General features: G+C 45.0%; 1 protein-coding gene across 1 annotated transcript in view; it reads left to right on the top strand.

Moving 5' to 3' along the window:
• ETV6 (ETS variant transcription factor 6) overlaps positions 1-17,072 on the top strand; it is a 235,021-nt gene that overhangs the window by 76,127 nt on the left and 141,822 nt on the right. The window contains exon 2 of the mRNA XM_044915454.1: positions 16,353-16,482. Coding sequence (XP_044771389.1) covers positions 16,353-16,482 — 130 coding nt within the window. The remainder of the gene's footprint in view (positions 1-16,352; positions 16,483-17,072) is intronic.

The raw sequence follows: 17,072 nt of genomic DNA, 5'->3' as shown, positions 1-17,072 counted from the left end.
TCCTTCCATCCATCCATCCATCCATCCTTCCATCCATCCATCCATCCATCCATCTATCCATCCATGAGTGCCTAGTGCCAGCCCACAGGCACTGCTCTAGGTACAAAAGGAACAGAATAGGCAAGTCCCTGCTCACGTGGAGTTTTCTGCTAATGACAGCCTTCCCTCCTGGGTGAGTGGGAGGGTCTGGGGCACACAGGGTGCTGTCGGGGATCTAAGAAGCAGGTGAAGGTGAGGTATAGGCCCCCAATATGGATATAGACAAGAAAATGGAAGTCCAAGCTCCCTCAAGCCATCAACCCGGAAATAAGAAACTGAAGTCAAGACCTAGATCCAGACTCAGGGGCAGATCTGCAGAGAAGGGCAGGCGTGCACAGATTGGGGGGGGCTTGGCCTGAGACAGGAGGAGAGGCAAGACAGGAAACCCTGAATGGGCAGTGGAGCCCATGCAGGGGAGGGAACTGTTTAAAGCTCTGAGTTGCGATGATAGAGCTGAAAACCTATACTCAACTATAGGAAGTTGTCTTAGCATCTTTATTGAACTAGAAAGTGATCGACAACTGCGTTTTTATTTGGGTGTTAAGACACTCTAGGTCAGGGCGCCTGGGTGGCTCAGTCGGTTAAGCGGCTGCCTTCGGCTCAGATCATGATCCCGGGGTCCTGGGATCGAGCCGGGCACCGGGCTCCCTGCTCCGCGGGAAGCCTGCTTCTCCCTCTCCCACTCCCCCTGCTTGTGTTCCCTCTCTTGCTGTGTCTGTCTCTGTCAAATGAATAAATAAATCTTTTAAAAAAAAGACACTCCGGGTCATGTGGAGCTTTTCACCTTACCCCTCTTTGTCTGCAGTTTAGGTGTAACACAGTCAAGGCCAGCCTCTGAAAATGAGGCTGATTTCTTTTTCTAGTCTCAACTGGGGAAAACGCTGCCTGTTCTTCTCTTCCCAGTGATCTGTTTTGCACACGTAAAATGCTACAAGACATACGAATTTTTTGTTAGTTCTTGATGAAAGTTGTGGACCAGGGAGGCAGCAATTCGTCTTTGAACCTAGGTCTGAAAGTAGTGGGAACCACTGCATGAGGAGAATGCAACATGGTTTCCGTGGCCTTTTTCCTGTATTTTAACTCAGTTGATTTACTCAAAACTTCGTCAGTCAGTCAGTACACTTGTCTCCATTTTGAGATGGGATCATGACCTCAGCCGAAGGCAGACGCCCAACCAACTGAGCCACCCAGGTTGCCCCCTTGTCTCCATTTTGTAGCTGGGGACTCAGAGCCGCAAGTCTGCCCTTCCTTCGTTTTGCGGTTTTTGTCGTTTCAGTGGGAAGAATCAGTGTGCGGGGAATATTGAGTGTTTGTTCAGGCTCACACTTGTGTTGTTCTTCAGTCTTGTGAGGAAGAGAAGGCACATGCAGATGGGCTAGAATCGCTAGAAGGGTAAATGTAAGTTGGGTTACAACTGTTGAGGTTAGACTTAGTACGAGATGGAGCATATGGGGGGAGGGATGCTGGGATGTCCTTCCGGTGGAGCATCAGTCCCAGGCCAGGGCACCTGTGTTTCTTTTCAGCTTCTGCTTTCCCTGCTGACTCCAGGCAGGTGAGCATGGGTCCAACCGCGACTTGCTGTCAAGGAACTTAGAATTGTATCATGTACTCTGTATAGGGCTTTACTTCCACTTTGGTTCTGTTTTCTCCTGGCTAGATACATCATTCCTCTGATGAGTGCAAAGTGTCTTCTGAGAAGTTTAAACCTCTATTTTATGGTTCAGAATTGTAGATGGGAGAAATAATTATTATTAAACAGAGTGCCCAAAGCTTTAGGAGTTCCAGGTGGGTTATATTTCTAGGCATCGCCTAAGAAAGGTTGTGGCCAAGTTCAAGGACATCCAAGTGAGGGCAGGTTGCAATGCACAGTGATCATTTATACTGGGGAGAAGAGCTGAAGCTGCAAAGTGGTGTCCTGAACAAACTTGTTCTGCAGCTCCCAGGGAAATTTGTTAGGTAGTTAAAAAGAGGGAGCAAGCGAGAGAGAGAAGATAGATATTGATAAGAAGAAGAAAGTAAAAGACTTCTCTTGATGGAGTCCAAACTCCTGGGTTCTTTCTGCTGAGTGCTGAGAGGCTCATCGTCACCAAGTAGAGGGGCAGGAGGTATCTCTGTCCCCTTTGTCCTTCTCTGTAAATGGCTTTCAGTTTAGAGGACTCTAATGACTGACCATTGCAATTGGAGAAATGCAAGAAGAGGACCATGGGCCATCTGTAGTCATTGTCTACCCAGAGTTCATGATGTTTCAGAAAGGATGTGGGATAACATCACACCTTATGACCTCCACTCATTCCTGTGGGGTGCTCACTGTCCCAGTATCTAACCCACAATATGCAGTAGCTATATATGGAAATGGCTAGTGCAACAGAGAAGCTGAGTTCTTAACTTATTTCATTTTATTTATTTATTTATTTTTAAAATTTTATTTATTTATCTGACAGAGAGAGACACAGTGAGAGAGGGGACACAAGCAGGGGGAGTGGGAGAGGGAGAAGCAGGCTTCCCGCGGAGCGGGGAGCCCGATGCAGGGCTCGATCCCAGGACCCTGGGATCATGACTTGAGCTGAAGGCAGGCGCTTAACGACTGAGTCACCCAGGCGCCCCTTATTTCATTTTAATTAATTTTAATTTTAAAATGTACTTGATTTTTATTAAAAATCTTTTAAAGTGTGTTTGGAACAGCTCGGGTATATGTATTTACCTTTTCAACTGTAAATTGTGCGAACTCTAAATACAGATCGAGTATTTCCAGTGAAAATTTGGTGTCTGATTTAGGCTGTAAACTAGACACTAGATTGCAAAGACCTACTGTGAAAAAAAAGAACATATCTCAATAAATGAATTGATTTGTATTTCAAAATAGTATTTTGGGGGCACCTGGGTGGCTCAGTCATTAAGCATCTGCCTTCGGCTCAGGTCATGGTCCCAGGGTCCTGGGATCCAGCCCCGCATCAGGCTCCCTGCTCAGCGGGGAGCCTGCCTCTCCCTCTGCCTACCGCTCCCCCTGGTTGTGTTCCCTCTCTCACCGTCTCTCTTTCTGTCAGATAAATAAATAAAATCTTTAAAAAGAGAGAATATTTTGGATACATTGGGTCAAATGTAATACATTATTTAATTAATTTTACCTGTCCCCTTTTCTAATGTGACTAGTAGAAAATGTTAAATTACACATGTAGCTCGCACTGTATTTCTGCTGGGCAGCCTTGGTCTAGATAATGTCCTGTGCAACCCACTGGAAGTATTATTAGGACTCTTATAGGGAAAGTTGCTAGATTTCCAAAGTTGTAGACCCATTTTCCCCATTATGTTACTGTGCTTTTCTTTATATGGGTGTGTTTATGACAACTGACGGTTGGAAAACAGGTCTTAGTAAGTTCATTGAGAGGGTAGCTTTGCTTGTGTTAATCAGAATGATTTTCAAATGCATTTTCACCGTACTCAGAAACCACTGATTCTCATGCAAGCAAAGAACTACATTAGTGCTTTGTCATTTGTGTCTGTTCAGACCCTGCTCCTTTTCTTTGGGCAGAAACTTTGGTGATCGTCAGTATAGATTTGATTTGCTTGTGGCAAGGAACATGAAGAAACCCAACTAAAGGGGAATTCCATAGCTGTAAGGGACATAGGAGCCCTTTGCTAGCTAGCTCCTGTTTGGACCATCCCAGCTCCAAGTGGTTTTCAGAGTCCCTATTTCAACTTTTTGGTTAAACTTTCCAGATCTTCCTATTTATAGATTTCGGTTGTTGGCAGCTCCGTGTTGGAGCTCTTGACACCACTGGTGAGGCTTGACTGGAGGTGACGCTGCACTGTGCTTTCACAGCTTGGTTTGCAAGTTGGTTTCTAAAGATGCAAAGAGACTTACTATTCGCTGTAGTAGTTTCAACACCTGAGTGGATTTCAGATGCTAAAGTCGCGTTCTTGCCATGATTCTATTGCTGTTGCAGAATTGTATTTTGCTTAAAGGAAGAGGAGATAAAATACTAATAACATCAAGATTGCCTGGAAACTTGAAAATTTTGTTTTAGAGGAAGAACTTAAGTTTTCAGTGGCCTTTTTCAAGAGTGTTTTTTTGTTTTTTGTTTTTTTTGTTTTGTTTTGTTTTGTTTTTAAATCAAGGAATGAATAAATAACTCAGCTAGGTTCTTGAGTAAGCCGCCCTTCCCCTTATGGGCCACTTTATACCCAGGTTTTATCATGATGACCAAGAGTTTAAAGACCATTCTAGGCAGAAAGTAACTCTGTAGAAAGATGACAACTTTGAGTTTAGGACTGCTAAACTTCATCCAGAGTGGTTATGTGATTCATTCAAGAATCTTGTTAACCCTTCAACCTCAATTCCTGTATCTGTCAACTAGGTTTTGTATTAGTTGCGGTGACATGACTCTTAGGGGTGTTAGGATAGAACAGCCTGTGATTGAAGGGCTTTTGGTAATTGAAGGGTATCTTGGTAAAGAGCTTTAGCAGGCTCAAGATTTCTACTAATTGAGGGTTCTAAGATTTTATTAAGAAGTCGGCTGCTCAGGTTATTTCTTCAGATTTGAGCTGTACGAAATAAAGACCTACTCACTAGTAGCAAGGTTACTTTGGGGGCAGATGGGGTCCACTCACCCCTTTAGAATGGCACAAATGCAGCCCTGACTGCCATCATGGAAAAGAGGCTCCCCAGTCTCCAAGCTATTTGATGCGGATTCATTCTTGAGCAAGAAGGGGGTCAGGGGTCTGGGTACACGAAGACAGACAGACCCTTCTGGGTGCAAGAGGGGGAAGGGAGGGCAGGCCAGAAGTGAAATGGATTTTCATTCCTTCTTGCTTTTCCTTCACCAACCTTGTCCTGCTACACACTTCAAGTGCAGTCAGTGCTGAGAACACAGGCTCTGTGTGGAGCTCCAGAAAGTGAAGCAGGTGGGTTTGGGAGGAAGCTCCGGAGGCAGTTGGGAGAGAAGAGGAACCAGCTCAGGCACACCTGTCTAGGGCCCTTGTTCCTATGTAGGTCAGGTAGTCATTAGTCAGGAACTTCCTGAATTACACGGATAATCTCCATTTTATGGTTAAAGGCAGAACAGTAGCAACTTACTCAGGAGGGAAGGACCATTAGCAGATTGGTTGATAAGGTTTCTCTCTCTCTCTCTCTCTCTTTTTTTTTTTTTTAAGATTTTATTTATTTATTTGAGAGAGAGAACAAGCAGGTGAGAGGGGCAGAGGGAGAGGCAGGCTCCCCGGGACTCGATCCCAGGACCCTGGGATCATGACCTGAGCTGAAGGCAGGTGCTTAACCAACTGAACCACCCAGGCGCCTGGTTAATAAGGTTTCTAAAAAACTGTTGTGAACGATAATCAGTTGATTTACAATATTTATTTGTGTCGTGATTCTCAGCCTTACCCTCTGCATATTGGAATCTCATGGGGAGGTTTAAAGATACTGATACCTAGCTGATTTACTTGGATACTGGAATTTTTTTTTTTTTTAAGAATTTTATTTCTTTTTTTGAGAGAGCAAGAGAGGGAGCACAGAGGGAGAGGGAGAAGCATACTCCCCGCCGAGCAGAAAGCCCGACATGGGGCTTGATCCCAGGATACTGGGATCATGACCTGGGCCGAAGGCAGACACTTAACTGACTGAGCCATCCAGGTGCCCCAGAATTTTTTTTTTCTTCTTAAAGCTTCTCCAGATGATTCTCCTGTGCAGCCAAGATTCAGAATGCCTGATGTGGAATGTGTGTTTCCTTGATTATTAACTGATCCCGAGTCCTTGAAGTATATGGAAATTCAAGCATATTTTTCATATACTGTGGAGCCCTAGTAGTTATAATGAAGGCATGGATCTTATTAAAATAAATTGTTAGTCTTTTTTTTTTTTAACTATCCTGAAGATAATTCTTTTTTTTTATTTATTCATTTGAGAGAGAGACAGAGAGAGAGAGAGAGAGCACAAGCAGGGGGAGAGGAAGAGGGAGAGGGAGAAGCAGACTTCCCGCTGAGCCGGGAGCCAGACGTGGGGCTCGATCCCAGGACCTGGAGACCACAACCCGAGCCGAAGGCAGACGCTCAACCATCTGAGCCACCCAGGGGCCCCAGTAAATTGTTAGTCTTAACAACAGGGCTACAAGAGTGTAGCACAGGAATTTCCTTAATTCAAGCTGTTTAATATTCTGATAATCACTGCTGTCATCTCTGACACACAGAAATCCATTGTCAAAAACAAAACTCCGTGGTCTTTCTAACCATGACCACAGCGAAGGAGAAGATGCCCTTTCTGAGTTCCTATCAGGAGTCTCGTGTCTAAGAATCAGGGAATTTCTAAGGTTTTTGATAAGCATAGGTAGTAGAGGTAGAAGATACTTGCCATGAGGGTTGTTACTTCTGGAAAAGTTTCTCTGAAAGAGGAAACGCGGGTGTGTGACACTCGTAATCAGTATTCAAGGTTGTTTATATGTTACTTTCTAAAGGTGTAGAGGCTGGGGGGGGTGGATAGGAGATAAATTTGGCCCTAATTCCTCAGTCAGTTACAGAGTGAGGTCATGTCGATCTTGTCTTGGTTTTAATTAAGTTCTCATGTTACAACATAAAGACAGGTTTAATTCTTAAGGCATACACAAAAAGTAGTGCTTTATTTGGGACTTCTCAAATTCCCTGTCATAATAAAGCCTTGCATTTATAGAGAGCCTTTGTTTGAAGAAACTCATAATATTTTACAAGCTTAATCTCATTTATCTTTAAAATAATGTTCTGTGACAGTGGAGGGTGGGTATGGGTATGCCAGTCTCTCAGACGGCAACGCTGAGGAGAGGTTGACTTCTTTCTTTTCCACTGCCTTTTAAGTATGGTGCTCTTACGTCGTTCTGTTGAAATTATTTAGGTGGCAAACATTTTCCAGAGATATAAATCTTTTCCAGAACTAATTTGCGCTTCTTACTCTAGTCATCCTGTGCACCAGTAATCTGCAGTAGTTTACAGGGCTTTTTCTGCTTATATTTATTTCTCTGCCTGAGGCAGCCCGGGAATGATCTGATCTATGGAGCGCAAGGAAATTTGTTCAGTCTGACCATGGTAGGGGCTGTACCCCAGCCTTCTGCCTTACAGACTGAGCCATGGTGGGGTGGGTGCCTCCTGGTTCGCTGCAAAGGGACCAAATCCGTGAGGCAGTTGTAGGACTTCATGCACAGAGCTTCCTTGGGGCTGCCGTTTTTAGAGACCTTATTCAGTTTTATTCAGTGTTTCTCTGGATTACTGTCATCTGAATGGGAATGTAAATCTTGCTCTGGTGTCAAATCTTTAAAACCTAATATTTCTTAGAGTAAAAAGATGGCTTTTTCGTTTTAAAGAAGGTCTGAGTTGCCTCCCCTGCAACCACCCCCAGCAGACAGCTGGGGTTGTGGGTAGCTTCTCTTTCTCTCTCTCTTCCTTTTAAGAGACTTCCAGGATACAGCCGTTCAAGAAAGAAGTGAAGATGAGCAAAGCCCAGAGTGGTGCTGTAACACAGAGACAAAAGCTGCGTGGGGGAGGGGTGAAGGGTTTAGGAGGCACGAGGCAGCAGGTGGAAGGGGAGGAGGGACAAATGGTTAATGCACAGGTTTGAAGCAACAACCTGTGCATTAACCATGTATTCTGCCCCTGGGCTCTGCACAAGTCTGACCCGCGATCTTTCTTGGCCCAGGTCTTAAGGTCCCACGGCCCCAGGGGACTTGGCTCCCCCACCCCAGGGGCACTGTGAAGGCTCTAGAGAGCGTCACACAGCAGGTGGAACATGCCTGGAAGGTATCTCTCCTTTGGGGGGAGAAACTGAGAAGTGCTCTCTAATGGTGCCCTTGATATAACTAAATAGCAGCTCTCTCAGTTCATTACTCGTCAGCCCCAGGCAGGGACACCACATCCTGGCTAATTGTAATAGCCACATCATTAAGGGGAATGGCATTAATGGAGGAGAAAGCAGCTAATCAAGAGCCGAACTTGGCCACTTTGTTGTGCCCAAGACATAAGCTGCTGTGAATTTAAGTACCTATTTCTTTTGCTATTAGAATTAGTTAGGAAGAAAGGATTTAGTGACCCTCTTTTCAAAAGGTTGATCCAGAGCTCTGGGGCATTTCTGGATAAATCCAACAGCGAGACTTGATTTTTCACAGGGATAACACCTGCTGCTTGTGTATAAATAAAGTCACACCACCTTTATTACACTTGTGTGACCCACTATCAGTAGGATATGCCCTCTCATGGGGTTTCCAAGAGTGGTGATGTATGTTGGTGAGCTCACCTAATCTCCACTCAGAGCGAAAGCGGTCATCTCCATCATGGCAGGGATTCGGGGGGTAGCTGGGGCCACGGAGCACACGTGTTTAATTTTCCCATCCAGGTTGAAAGCCTGTGACCTCACCTGTGTCAGCACTGGGTTCCAGCCAAGTGAGCTGAGCATCCTTTAAGCAGAGCATCCTTTAAGCATAGACCTCCCTGGAAACCACAACCTGGCATGCAAGGGAATCACAGCTTGAGATTCTGCTTATAACTCATGTCAGAAATACTTAAGAAATTCAGGGGGAAAAAAAGGGAAAGAAATTCATACCAAATCAGGGTTGGAAAGGATCTTAATTAAAATGTTTTAAATTGGAACAATAAGGAAATCTATTTGAGTTGTTTTTTTGGGTTTTTTTTGTTTTGTTTTGTTTTTTTGCTTTGGTGCTTGTCTTAAAGGGGTGGCTTCTAGTTCTAGACACTAGTGCTGTTTCTAATAATATTTGGTAGAACCCTTGCATCCTGTGAGGGTTTTGGGGAGTTCTGATGGGGAGAGGAGGGGAGTGTGGTGGTGACGCTCTGTTTGGATCTGTTCTGCCCTCTGCCCACACTGTAATTAATAAGTTGTGACTCGCCAGGGGGTATGAGATCATATAGGGACAGTATCTTGGGAGTCCTAAGGCATCTTCAAGTTCTACTTGAGTTCCTTCCCCGTGTAGGAACCCCTTGTAGAGTCACCTTTGAGCCTCAGCTTCAACTGGCTTGAGGGGGAATAATACACCACGTCCATGTTTCTAGCACACAGGTATATGTGGCCGGCCCTGCCCTCTAAGGTGCCCTTATCTCTGCCTCACACTAATCCTTCCCATATTTGAAGACCTCTAGAAGGATCCTTTAACTCTTTTCTTCCCTACAGGCTACATGTATCCTTAGTGCCTTTATCCATTCCTCATTTGAGAGAATGGAGTCTGCCTCTTCTGCCTGTTGGAGAAGCGTCATGGGACTGTGGCCACTCAGATTTCTGGAGACAGACTCAGCTCCTTCTTGGTAGACAGATGTTCTCACTCGAGGCCTGACTAAATGTTGACAGGGCCTTTCCTCCTCACCGCTCCTGTCTCACTTGTACATTCAGATTTGCTGCTCACTAGATAAATGGAAAGTAGTTGAGTAAGGGAAATGTGTTCTATTGTTGTTAAAGAAAGTCTTAGAGATAAAAGTAACATATTTTTACTCAAAAATTAACCTCAGGTGAGATTTCTGAAGTCATCCTGTGCACCAGTAATCTGCAAAGGCCCTGGTGACTCTTCGGATTGTGTCCCGCAGGTAATACCTGGATGAATCCTAATGGCTACCTCTGCTCAGAGGTCTGAGAACTTCTCTCATATGTCGGGTTTAGTCCCTTCCTCAGCTAAATGCATTTACTCCCTCCATCTGTGTTCCCAATTGGATAAGTAACAGGCTTCAGAAAGTCGGCACCCTGGCTTAGGCGGCTCTGTGGCGTGACTCTCAGGAACCCCACACAATCCTGTGAGGGGTAGCGGCACAAAGCAGTGGAATATTCCAGAGCTGCAGTGATTCTTACAAGCTTGGACTTCTCTCTGGGGATTCCCCATAAGTTGTGAAGCCACTGACGATGGGCCAGTGCTACTTAAGTGTAGTATCTTATTTCTCCTCTTTATACCAGCCATACCATCTCATGAGCTGGAGACTTCAACGGCATTGCTTAACCCCTGTGATCTTCAGGTCAGGTTCCTTGTGTGGACTGGAGATGATCGTGCCTTCCCTGCAGCGTTATTGTGAGTCTAAAATAAAGGCTTCGTGGCCAGCACATTCCAAGTGCTCTCTGAATGCTAGCTCCCCTTCCTGATGGTTGCAGTGACCTTATCTTACAACTAAGATCGGCACATCTGTTCTGAGGGGTGTAGGTATTTATTATGAGGGCCCATGCACATGTATGGGTAAAGTGATACAGGATTTTAAATATTGGGGCCATCTTGGAAATTCGAGGACTTGACGGTGGCAGAATTTATAATGTCCAGTACAGGCGTTGGCTCCTAGTGGACACTTGATGAATGCTGAAGTATTTCGTAACAACCATAGGGAAAAAAAAATACCCTCGTGACCTCTTACAGCAATGTTTGACCAGGGGGCCCATTGCTCACATTTCTTTTGATTCACTTTGCTGTGCACAGATAGCATAGTTCTGGGCAAAAGAAAGGCTTCAGATGCTGTAACTAATTGTGTCTGATGGACAGACACAATACGCTGTTAGGCCGGGAAGGTGAGGAAGGGGCTATTTCAGTTGTAAATATACAGGAATCTGCATATTTCAGGTCCTGAACCTGTCTGCTCAAATGTCCAAGGCAAGAGCCCTTCGTAGACCAGTGAAGCCAGGCTCCTAGGAAGATTTCCCATCGGTGTGTGTGTGGTTTGTCGGGTGCATCCTCCCACACCCCCTTCCAAGGGCTGAATGGGCATCTGGGCGACACGGACAGAAGCTGCAGGGAACAGGAGTGTAGCTCCACCTATCCTAATTTGCACAGGGTATCCCCACTTTTTTCCCCCTGAAATTACTGCAGGCACGGGAAAAGCCAAAGACCGATTGGGCAGTACAAATCCCGTGGCTCGGCACCCAGAGGGATGTTTCTCTCAGGAGAGGAGCTAAGAGGAGGGTCTGCTCGGGCTGCTGGGATAGATGTCTCCTGGAGCCCCTAGGGGATGGAAAGCTAGCATCACAGCGTCACTGCTGGGATTTGATGGAGCTGGTTTTCTACTTCAGAGTTCATGTCTGAATACCTCAGATCCCCAGGTATATATATCCCAGATCCTAAGGCATACGGCTTCCTTCTGGGGAAATGCCAAAGCCGCCGTGGCCTGTGGCTCTGGGTACAGTGTGTATTTAGAAAAGCAGACTGGTGTTTGCATCTTTCCCCAAGTTCTCCAAGTTGATCTCACCACCTTTGGGGGCGAACAAAATACTCAACGTGAATTTACAAGTGAAAGAAATTGGCATTCGAGAGTGTGTTAGTTCAGGTTCTTGTGCATGTCTGTTTGCATCCACTGTGCCAAAAACCTCGAAAACCGTGCCGCTCCAGTTTCTGTCTTGCTCAGTTTTTGGGTGACATCTGGATTTCACTGGTTAATGAAAGCTCTAGCCACCACTTTGCGTCATTTTGCAGCCAGAAGCATGTATTTAAATAATTGTGCATTTCGGCTTCAGTTTAGTGAATCTTGGTAAATCACTTCCTACAGGAGAGACATGTCTTCTCTTCGGTCTGTAGACGACAGACTGTAGTAACAAGCAAGCATCAGCTTTCCCCGCAGCTTTCCTAAAACCCTGCAGGGGGAAAAAGAGCTCCTTCCCTGCAAAGCTTGAGCATCACCAGCGTGCCCGCTGGACCTTGGGTGCCTGCTATTTGCCATCTTGGCTGAGGTGTCAGTTTCAGGCGGTGAAGGGACACCAAAGTGCAGCAGGAGGCAAGGGCACCTGTAGAATTTTTACCATAGTTCCCTGAGAAGTGGTCACCCCGTCTGTTTCTGTGGCACTCCTCAGGCCTGTACACGACGGGCTTCAGAAACCCTCCTTGGGGTCATCTGGCATTCATAGTGGGTTTGGGGGCTACTTTGGAAAATAGTGCCTAAATCCGGGACGTCTCCGCTTTAGAGGAATCTTTAAAATGACCTGTAAACCATCTTTTTGCAAGTACAACCAGACTTTGCTTCTGTTTTTCTCAGTTCCAGAAACACTTTATCTTTATTTCCAGAAAGTTAATATTTAATTAGCAACAGGCTCTAAGTGTCTCAACCCTTCAGCCTCTTTAAAGAACTAATGGTGTAAAAACAAATGTGTAAATGCACCAGGGGGATCCCGATGATTTATGGAAGCTCTATATTGAATAATTTTGAAAAAGGAAGACGTTTTTGGTAATAATAATCATTTTTTGACTCTTCAGTTCTGTGATATGCAGTCATGGGGTGGGGAGGAGGGGAGAGGAAAATATCATTCTCCTCCAGAGCATAAAATCTTTAAGATTATTTTATGTGATAGTCACAGGTTCCTAAGCACTTGATTTAAAAATGAGCAGAATCCAGTGGGTACCCTTCATTGGCCCTTCATGGTTTGGGGGAGGAAGGAGGACAGGGAATAGACCTCATTTTGGTTCTGGTAGTTAAATGCTTGCAGCAACCCTACTCCATATTCCATTTAAATTAAAAAAAAAAAAAGAAAAGCTTTCTATAATGGTTAGTGAAATTTACATTTCATCCCTTGCCTAAAACTATTTTTAGCCTTATTTTCTCTTTTCAGAGCTTTGTGCTGCTCCCCGCCCCCCGCCCCCCATTAGGTGCTTCCCTTTTGTTCTGTAGGTTGGTTCGATAGTTTGTATCTGCAAATTTGAGAGCCGCACATTTTATTTTTTTAGCATATAAACAATAATGTAACCACATCACGGCCTTTTCAGTCACATCATTGACCTCCGCGGGCAGTTTATCCCCCTACAACACTTGAATGCATTAATATCACTGTCTGTAGCATTTTAATTTAATTAGAGCAGTGGTTATAATCCTCTTGGGAAAATCGTTATCCCTTCTGTACTGTTAAAACAAAACACCTCTGGTTTTCATCTGACGACAGTTTGCTTTTGAGGTGAATGAGCTGTAAGGGGGTACTCCCCTTCCCTTTGTTAGGGTCAGGCCACAGAAGCAGTTGTGAGGATAAAGAGGTTTGCTTGATTTGAGAAACTGGATGTCCTTAAGTCTCTCTGTCTAGATGTCTCCATCTGAGATGGTGTTTGTTTCCTATTTCTAATTGCTGATAGTCTGCAGGTTGTGCCTTGTCGATGTTAAGTGCCTGGTTATAGGAATAGATGAAAAAACGTGAACCATGTGAGTCGCCCTAGAAATTAACAGAAAGAGAGACAAAGGGAGATAACCTGCAGTGTGGGATTCGCAGATGTGTGTTTTGTTCGGTCGGGAGAGAAGCCCACGTCCTGGGCGGTGTCCTTTCCGGGGTCCCCTGAGTGCTCTGCTGGTTGCTGAACCCAGGGTCAGGGTAGGTGTGTAATTTGTGCCAGCAAATTGCTCAAGGTCTTAGAAGCGTATTTTGCTTTTCCCCCTCTTGGTCAAGGTACCCTCTCTTCTGCTGCTACTGACAAATCTCTTCATGGAACCTTTTAAAAAGAGCTTCCCGTCCCGAGCTTATGGTGTTGCATGGAATATCGCTGGGTAGAAACGAGAATGTAGAGTCTGTCTCCATCTAGAATTGCTTGGACATGGGGGGTGGTATAAAATCCCAGGGCGAACACTGGAGTGTGGCAATTCAGTCGAACAGGAAGGAGAGGCAACCACGACGAAGTGCGCACATGGTTGGGGGGGGTGCCTCCTGAGAAAGGACAGTGAAATGAAGGGACAGCAGTGATAATTTAGCAAGTCAGAATATATACATTTTAAAGGTGATACCTAGCTTGACTCTTAGAAGTAGGCTAGAGGTAGATTTCCCAGGAAACAAAGTAAAATCGTTTTGGGGGCTGGGTTTCTTCCATTTTCGCCCTTGATGGACTTGGTGAGGGGCGAGGGAGCTGGGATGACGTGGCCTGTCCCAGGGACCAGTTGCAGGATCTGGTGAGTCTCTCTTTACTTGAAGACACAGTCATCGTATTATGAAATGCCATCTTTTTTTTCTCACACTTGTGCCATGCCATTTGAAAAACTCTTTGGCTGCACTATGTTTTCTTCATCAACAGTTTCACTTCTGCAAAAACCCTAACAAAACAAAGCTATTTCTGGGAATAAAGTTAACGGCAGATAAGATATCTAGACATATATTGGGACTGGGTTTTTTTTTTTTTTTTCCCCGAGAGTTGAAGTGTGTGGAGAATTTGTGAAAACAGACTGTGTTTAGAATGCTTAAAAAGCCCACCTCACTTTGAAAAACTCTTCAACAGATTTTGTATGTGTTCCATAGGTGTGTTGATGTCTTTGCCTCTTTCACCCCCAAAACCCCAAACCAAACACCAAAAAGTGTAACTCCTCCTTAAGCTAGAGTTGCTCAGAATATGTGTGATGTTTGGTAAAATTTAAGAAAAATGAAGTTGAAGCTTTTGCTCTGGGTGACCTTTCACTGGACATCTTGATTGAGACAGAAATGAAATCTAGGATGTGTACTCCTGCCTTTAATTAAGAAATTCACAAGGTAAGTTTAGGATGTATGTCTAAATGGAAATATTCCAAATGCCCTAGTTGCTGGTAGAAGATGCCTCAGGGAAGGTATAGCGATTCCATTCGGAAATTACAGAAATATGTATAGATTAATTTAAAATCGAAACTTCCTACCACAACCACCAAACTTTCCAGGCTCTGAGCAAAAGAGAAGCTTTAAGTTGGTTATAGAGCCAGGGGGACTCCCCTGCTTCCCTTTGCACATTTGATGGAATATAAAATGTTGGAGAAACGTCTTTCCAAAACATAAACACCCCCTTTGCTTTATTTCCATCTGTGATTTTTCTTTTGCTCCTGATTTTTGTTTTTTGATTTTGATTTTTTCATAATGGCATCTTACTGGTCTTTTTCCCCCAACTAATTTTTTTTTTTTTTTTTAAGATTTTATTTATTTATTTGAGACAGAGAGAATGAGAGACAGAGAGCATGAGAGGGAGGAGGGTCAGAGGGAGAAGCAGACTCCCTGCCAAGCAGGGAGCCCGATGTGGGACTCGATCCCAGGACTCCAGGATCATGACTTGAGCCGAAGGCAGTCGCTTAACCAACTGAGCCACCCAGGCGCCCCTCCCCCAACTAATTTTGGACCTTGTATGTCCCACTTTACTTTGCCCAGTTGAACCACAGAAACAAATGGAAGTTATGTTTATTTATGTATGGACTTTAAGTCAGAGTAGTTGATCTAACATGCAAATTGCACTGCTCTTCTAGCTGAACATAATAGTCAGTTCCTTGCCAATATTTGCTGTGTTTTAACTTAAAGCCTAGTAATAATCCTTCCCATCCCATCCAGTTGTTTTAATTGATCTAACAAACACTGTCTGTTTGAATTTAAACAGTGCATCTGCAGAAGTCCTCCTCCCCCCTTTCCTTGTCAGTTGAGTAAGTATCTTCAATTAAACAGTACTTGCCTTAACTGCAGACAGTTCTTGAATGAGCTCTGAAATACTTTAGAAGGAAGGGAAGTATCGATTCTGAGTTGGAGAATGAAGGGACAAGGAGCTGCCATTAATGTTGCAGATAATTCCCTGCTATAAAGGAAAAAAAATAAGCAGTGGATATTTTTGGTTTATAATGAGATAGGTAGACCATAGAAGAATCTTGCTGTAGATTTATGAACTAAATCTAGAACTTACAAGCCATCACTTTGAGCTCACCTCTCATTGGATCTGAGTACAGAATCATATTTGTATTAGAAGCTGGGGATGTTGCCAGAGAAGAGGAAACGAGGTTTTAATGTATGGGTGACATTAATTATGGGACTTGGACAAGCAATTTTTGAGAGAGTAGTCTTTAAGCCATTCTCTTGGATATGCTGTTTCATTTCCTCTACCTTGTCTCTCCTCTTCACTTGAACGAACCACTAGCGCAGAGAGGGGGAAATGGACACCTATTGACCCGAGTCCAAAGAAGCCCTATGTTCAGCCTTTCCAGAGCCTTGTTATAAATCCCAAATGCTGGGGGCGCCTGGGTGGCTCAGTCGGTTAAGCGGCTGCCTTCGGCTCAGGTCATGATCCCAGGGTCCTGGGATCGAGCCCTGCATCGGGCTCCCCGCTCTGCGGGAAGCCTGCTTCTCCCTCTCCCACTCCCCCTGCTTGTGTTCCCTCTCTCGCTGTGTCTCTCTCTGTCAAATAAATAAATAAAAATCTTTAAAAAAAAAAAAAATCCCAAATGCTGGAGATCCGAAAGACAACTAAGTGGATGGAGTGTCTGGAGAGGGGGCGAGGGGGATTGCTGTGAAGCCTGATCCACCTGCGCTCAAATGCCCCCTCTCTCCCCTTTGCTCCCCACCCCTCTCCCTGATTTCACACCCAAGTCAGTTCTAAGCCTTCATTGTCTTCTTCCCCCTCCCCTCTTCCTGCCCTTCTTTCTAACAGCAGGAACGAATTTCATATACACCTCCCGAGAGCCCGGTGCCGAGTTACGCTTCCTCGACTCCACTTCATGTTCCAGTGCCCCGAGCGCTCAGGATGGAGGACGACTCGATCCGTCTGCCCGCGCACCTGCGTGAGTGTTCGCGTGTGCGCGGGGCTGGGAGGGAGGACGCACAACACCACGGCCAGAAGGACAGACAGACTGAGAGGGGAATGATTGACTGGGCGGGGGCGCGGGGCTTTGGGCTGGAGAGGGGCAAGCTCTGAAATTGTCACTCGGCGCCCACTTTGCGAAGCTGCTTTGCAGCCCATTGAAAAGCTTGAGACTCCTGGCCCTTGCTGCCACATTACCTCCAACATCTGGAAATGTGTACTATAGGGCAGAGTGCACTCGATCTCCTAAGAGGCAAAGTGAACTTTTTTGGAAAGTTTGTCTCCCTAAGTTCACACTTGACTGCTCTTTTTAGTATTTTCATAAGACCCTAAATTTTGGGCAGTTTCTGAGTCAGACTCCCTCCCTGCTTTGCTTTTAGGCTATGTGTTCTTCCTTTCTTTACAGAGCCTCCCCTCCTTTTTTCTTTTTTTTTTTAAATGCATGCTGGCTGCTTTTCTTTGCTTCATTTTACTGCCTAGATATGGCCTCTCCGTTCCGTCCTTTCTTCTCCTCTCCTCTCCTGTTCTCTTGCACCTGCCTTGCCTCTGCAGCTCTGGTCAGTTTGCACT

The sequence above is a fragment of the Neomonachus schauinslandi genome, chromosome 5 (assembly GCF_002201575.2).
Source record: "Neomonachus schauinslandi chromosome 5, ASM220157v2, whole genome shotgun sequence".
In the NCBI taxonomy this organism is placed as follows: domain Eukaryota; kingdom Metazoa; phylum Chordata; class Mammalia; order Carnivora; family Phocidae; genus Neomonachus; species Neomonachus schauinslandi.
This window is presented reverse-complemented; position numbering and strand designations above follow the sequence as displayed.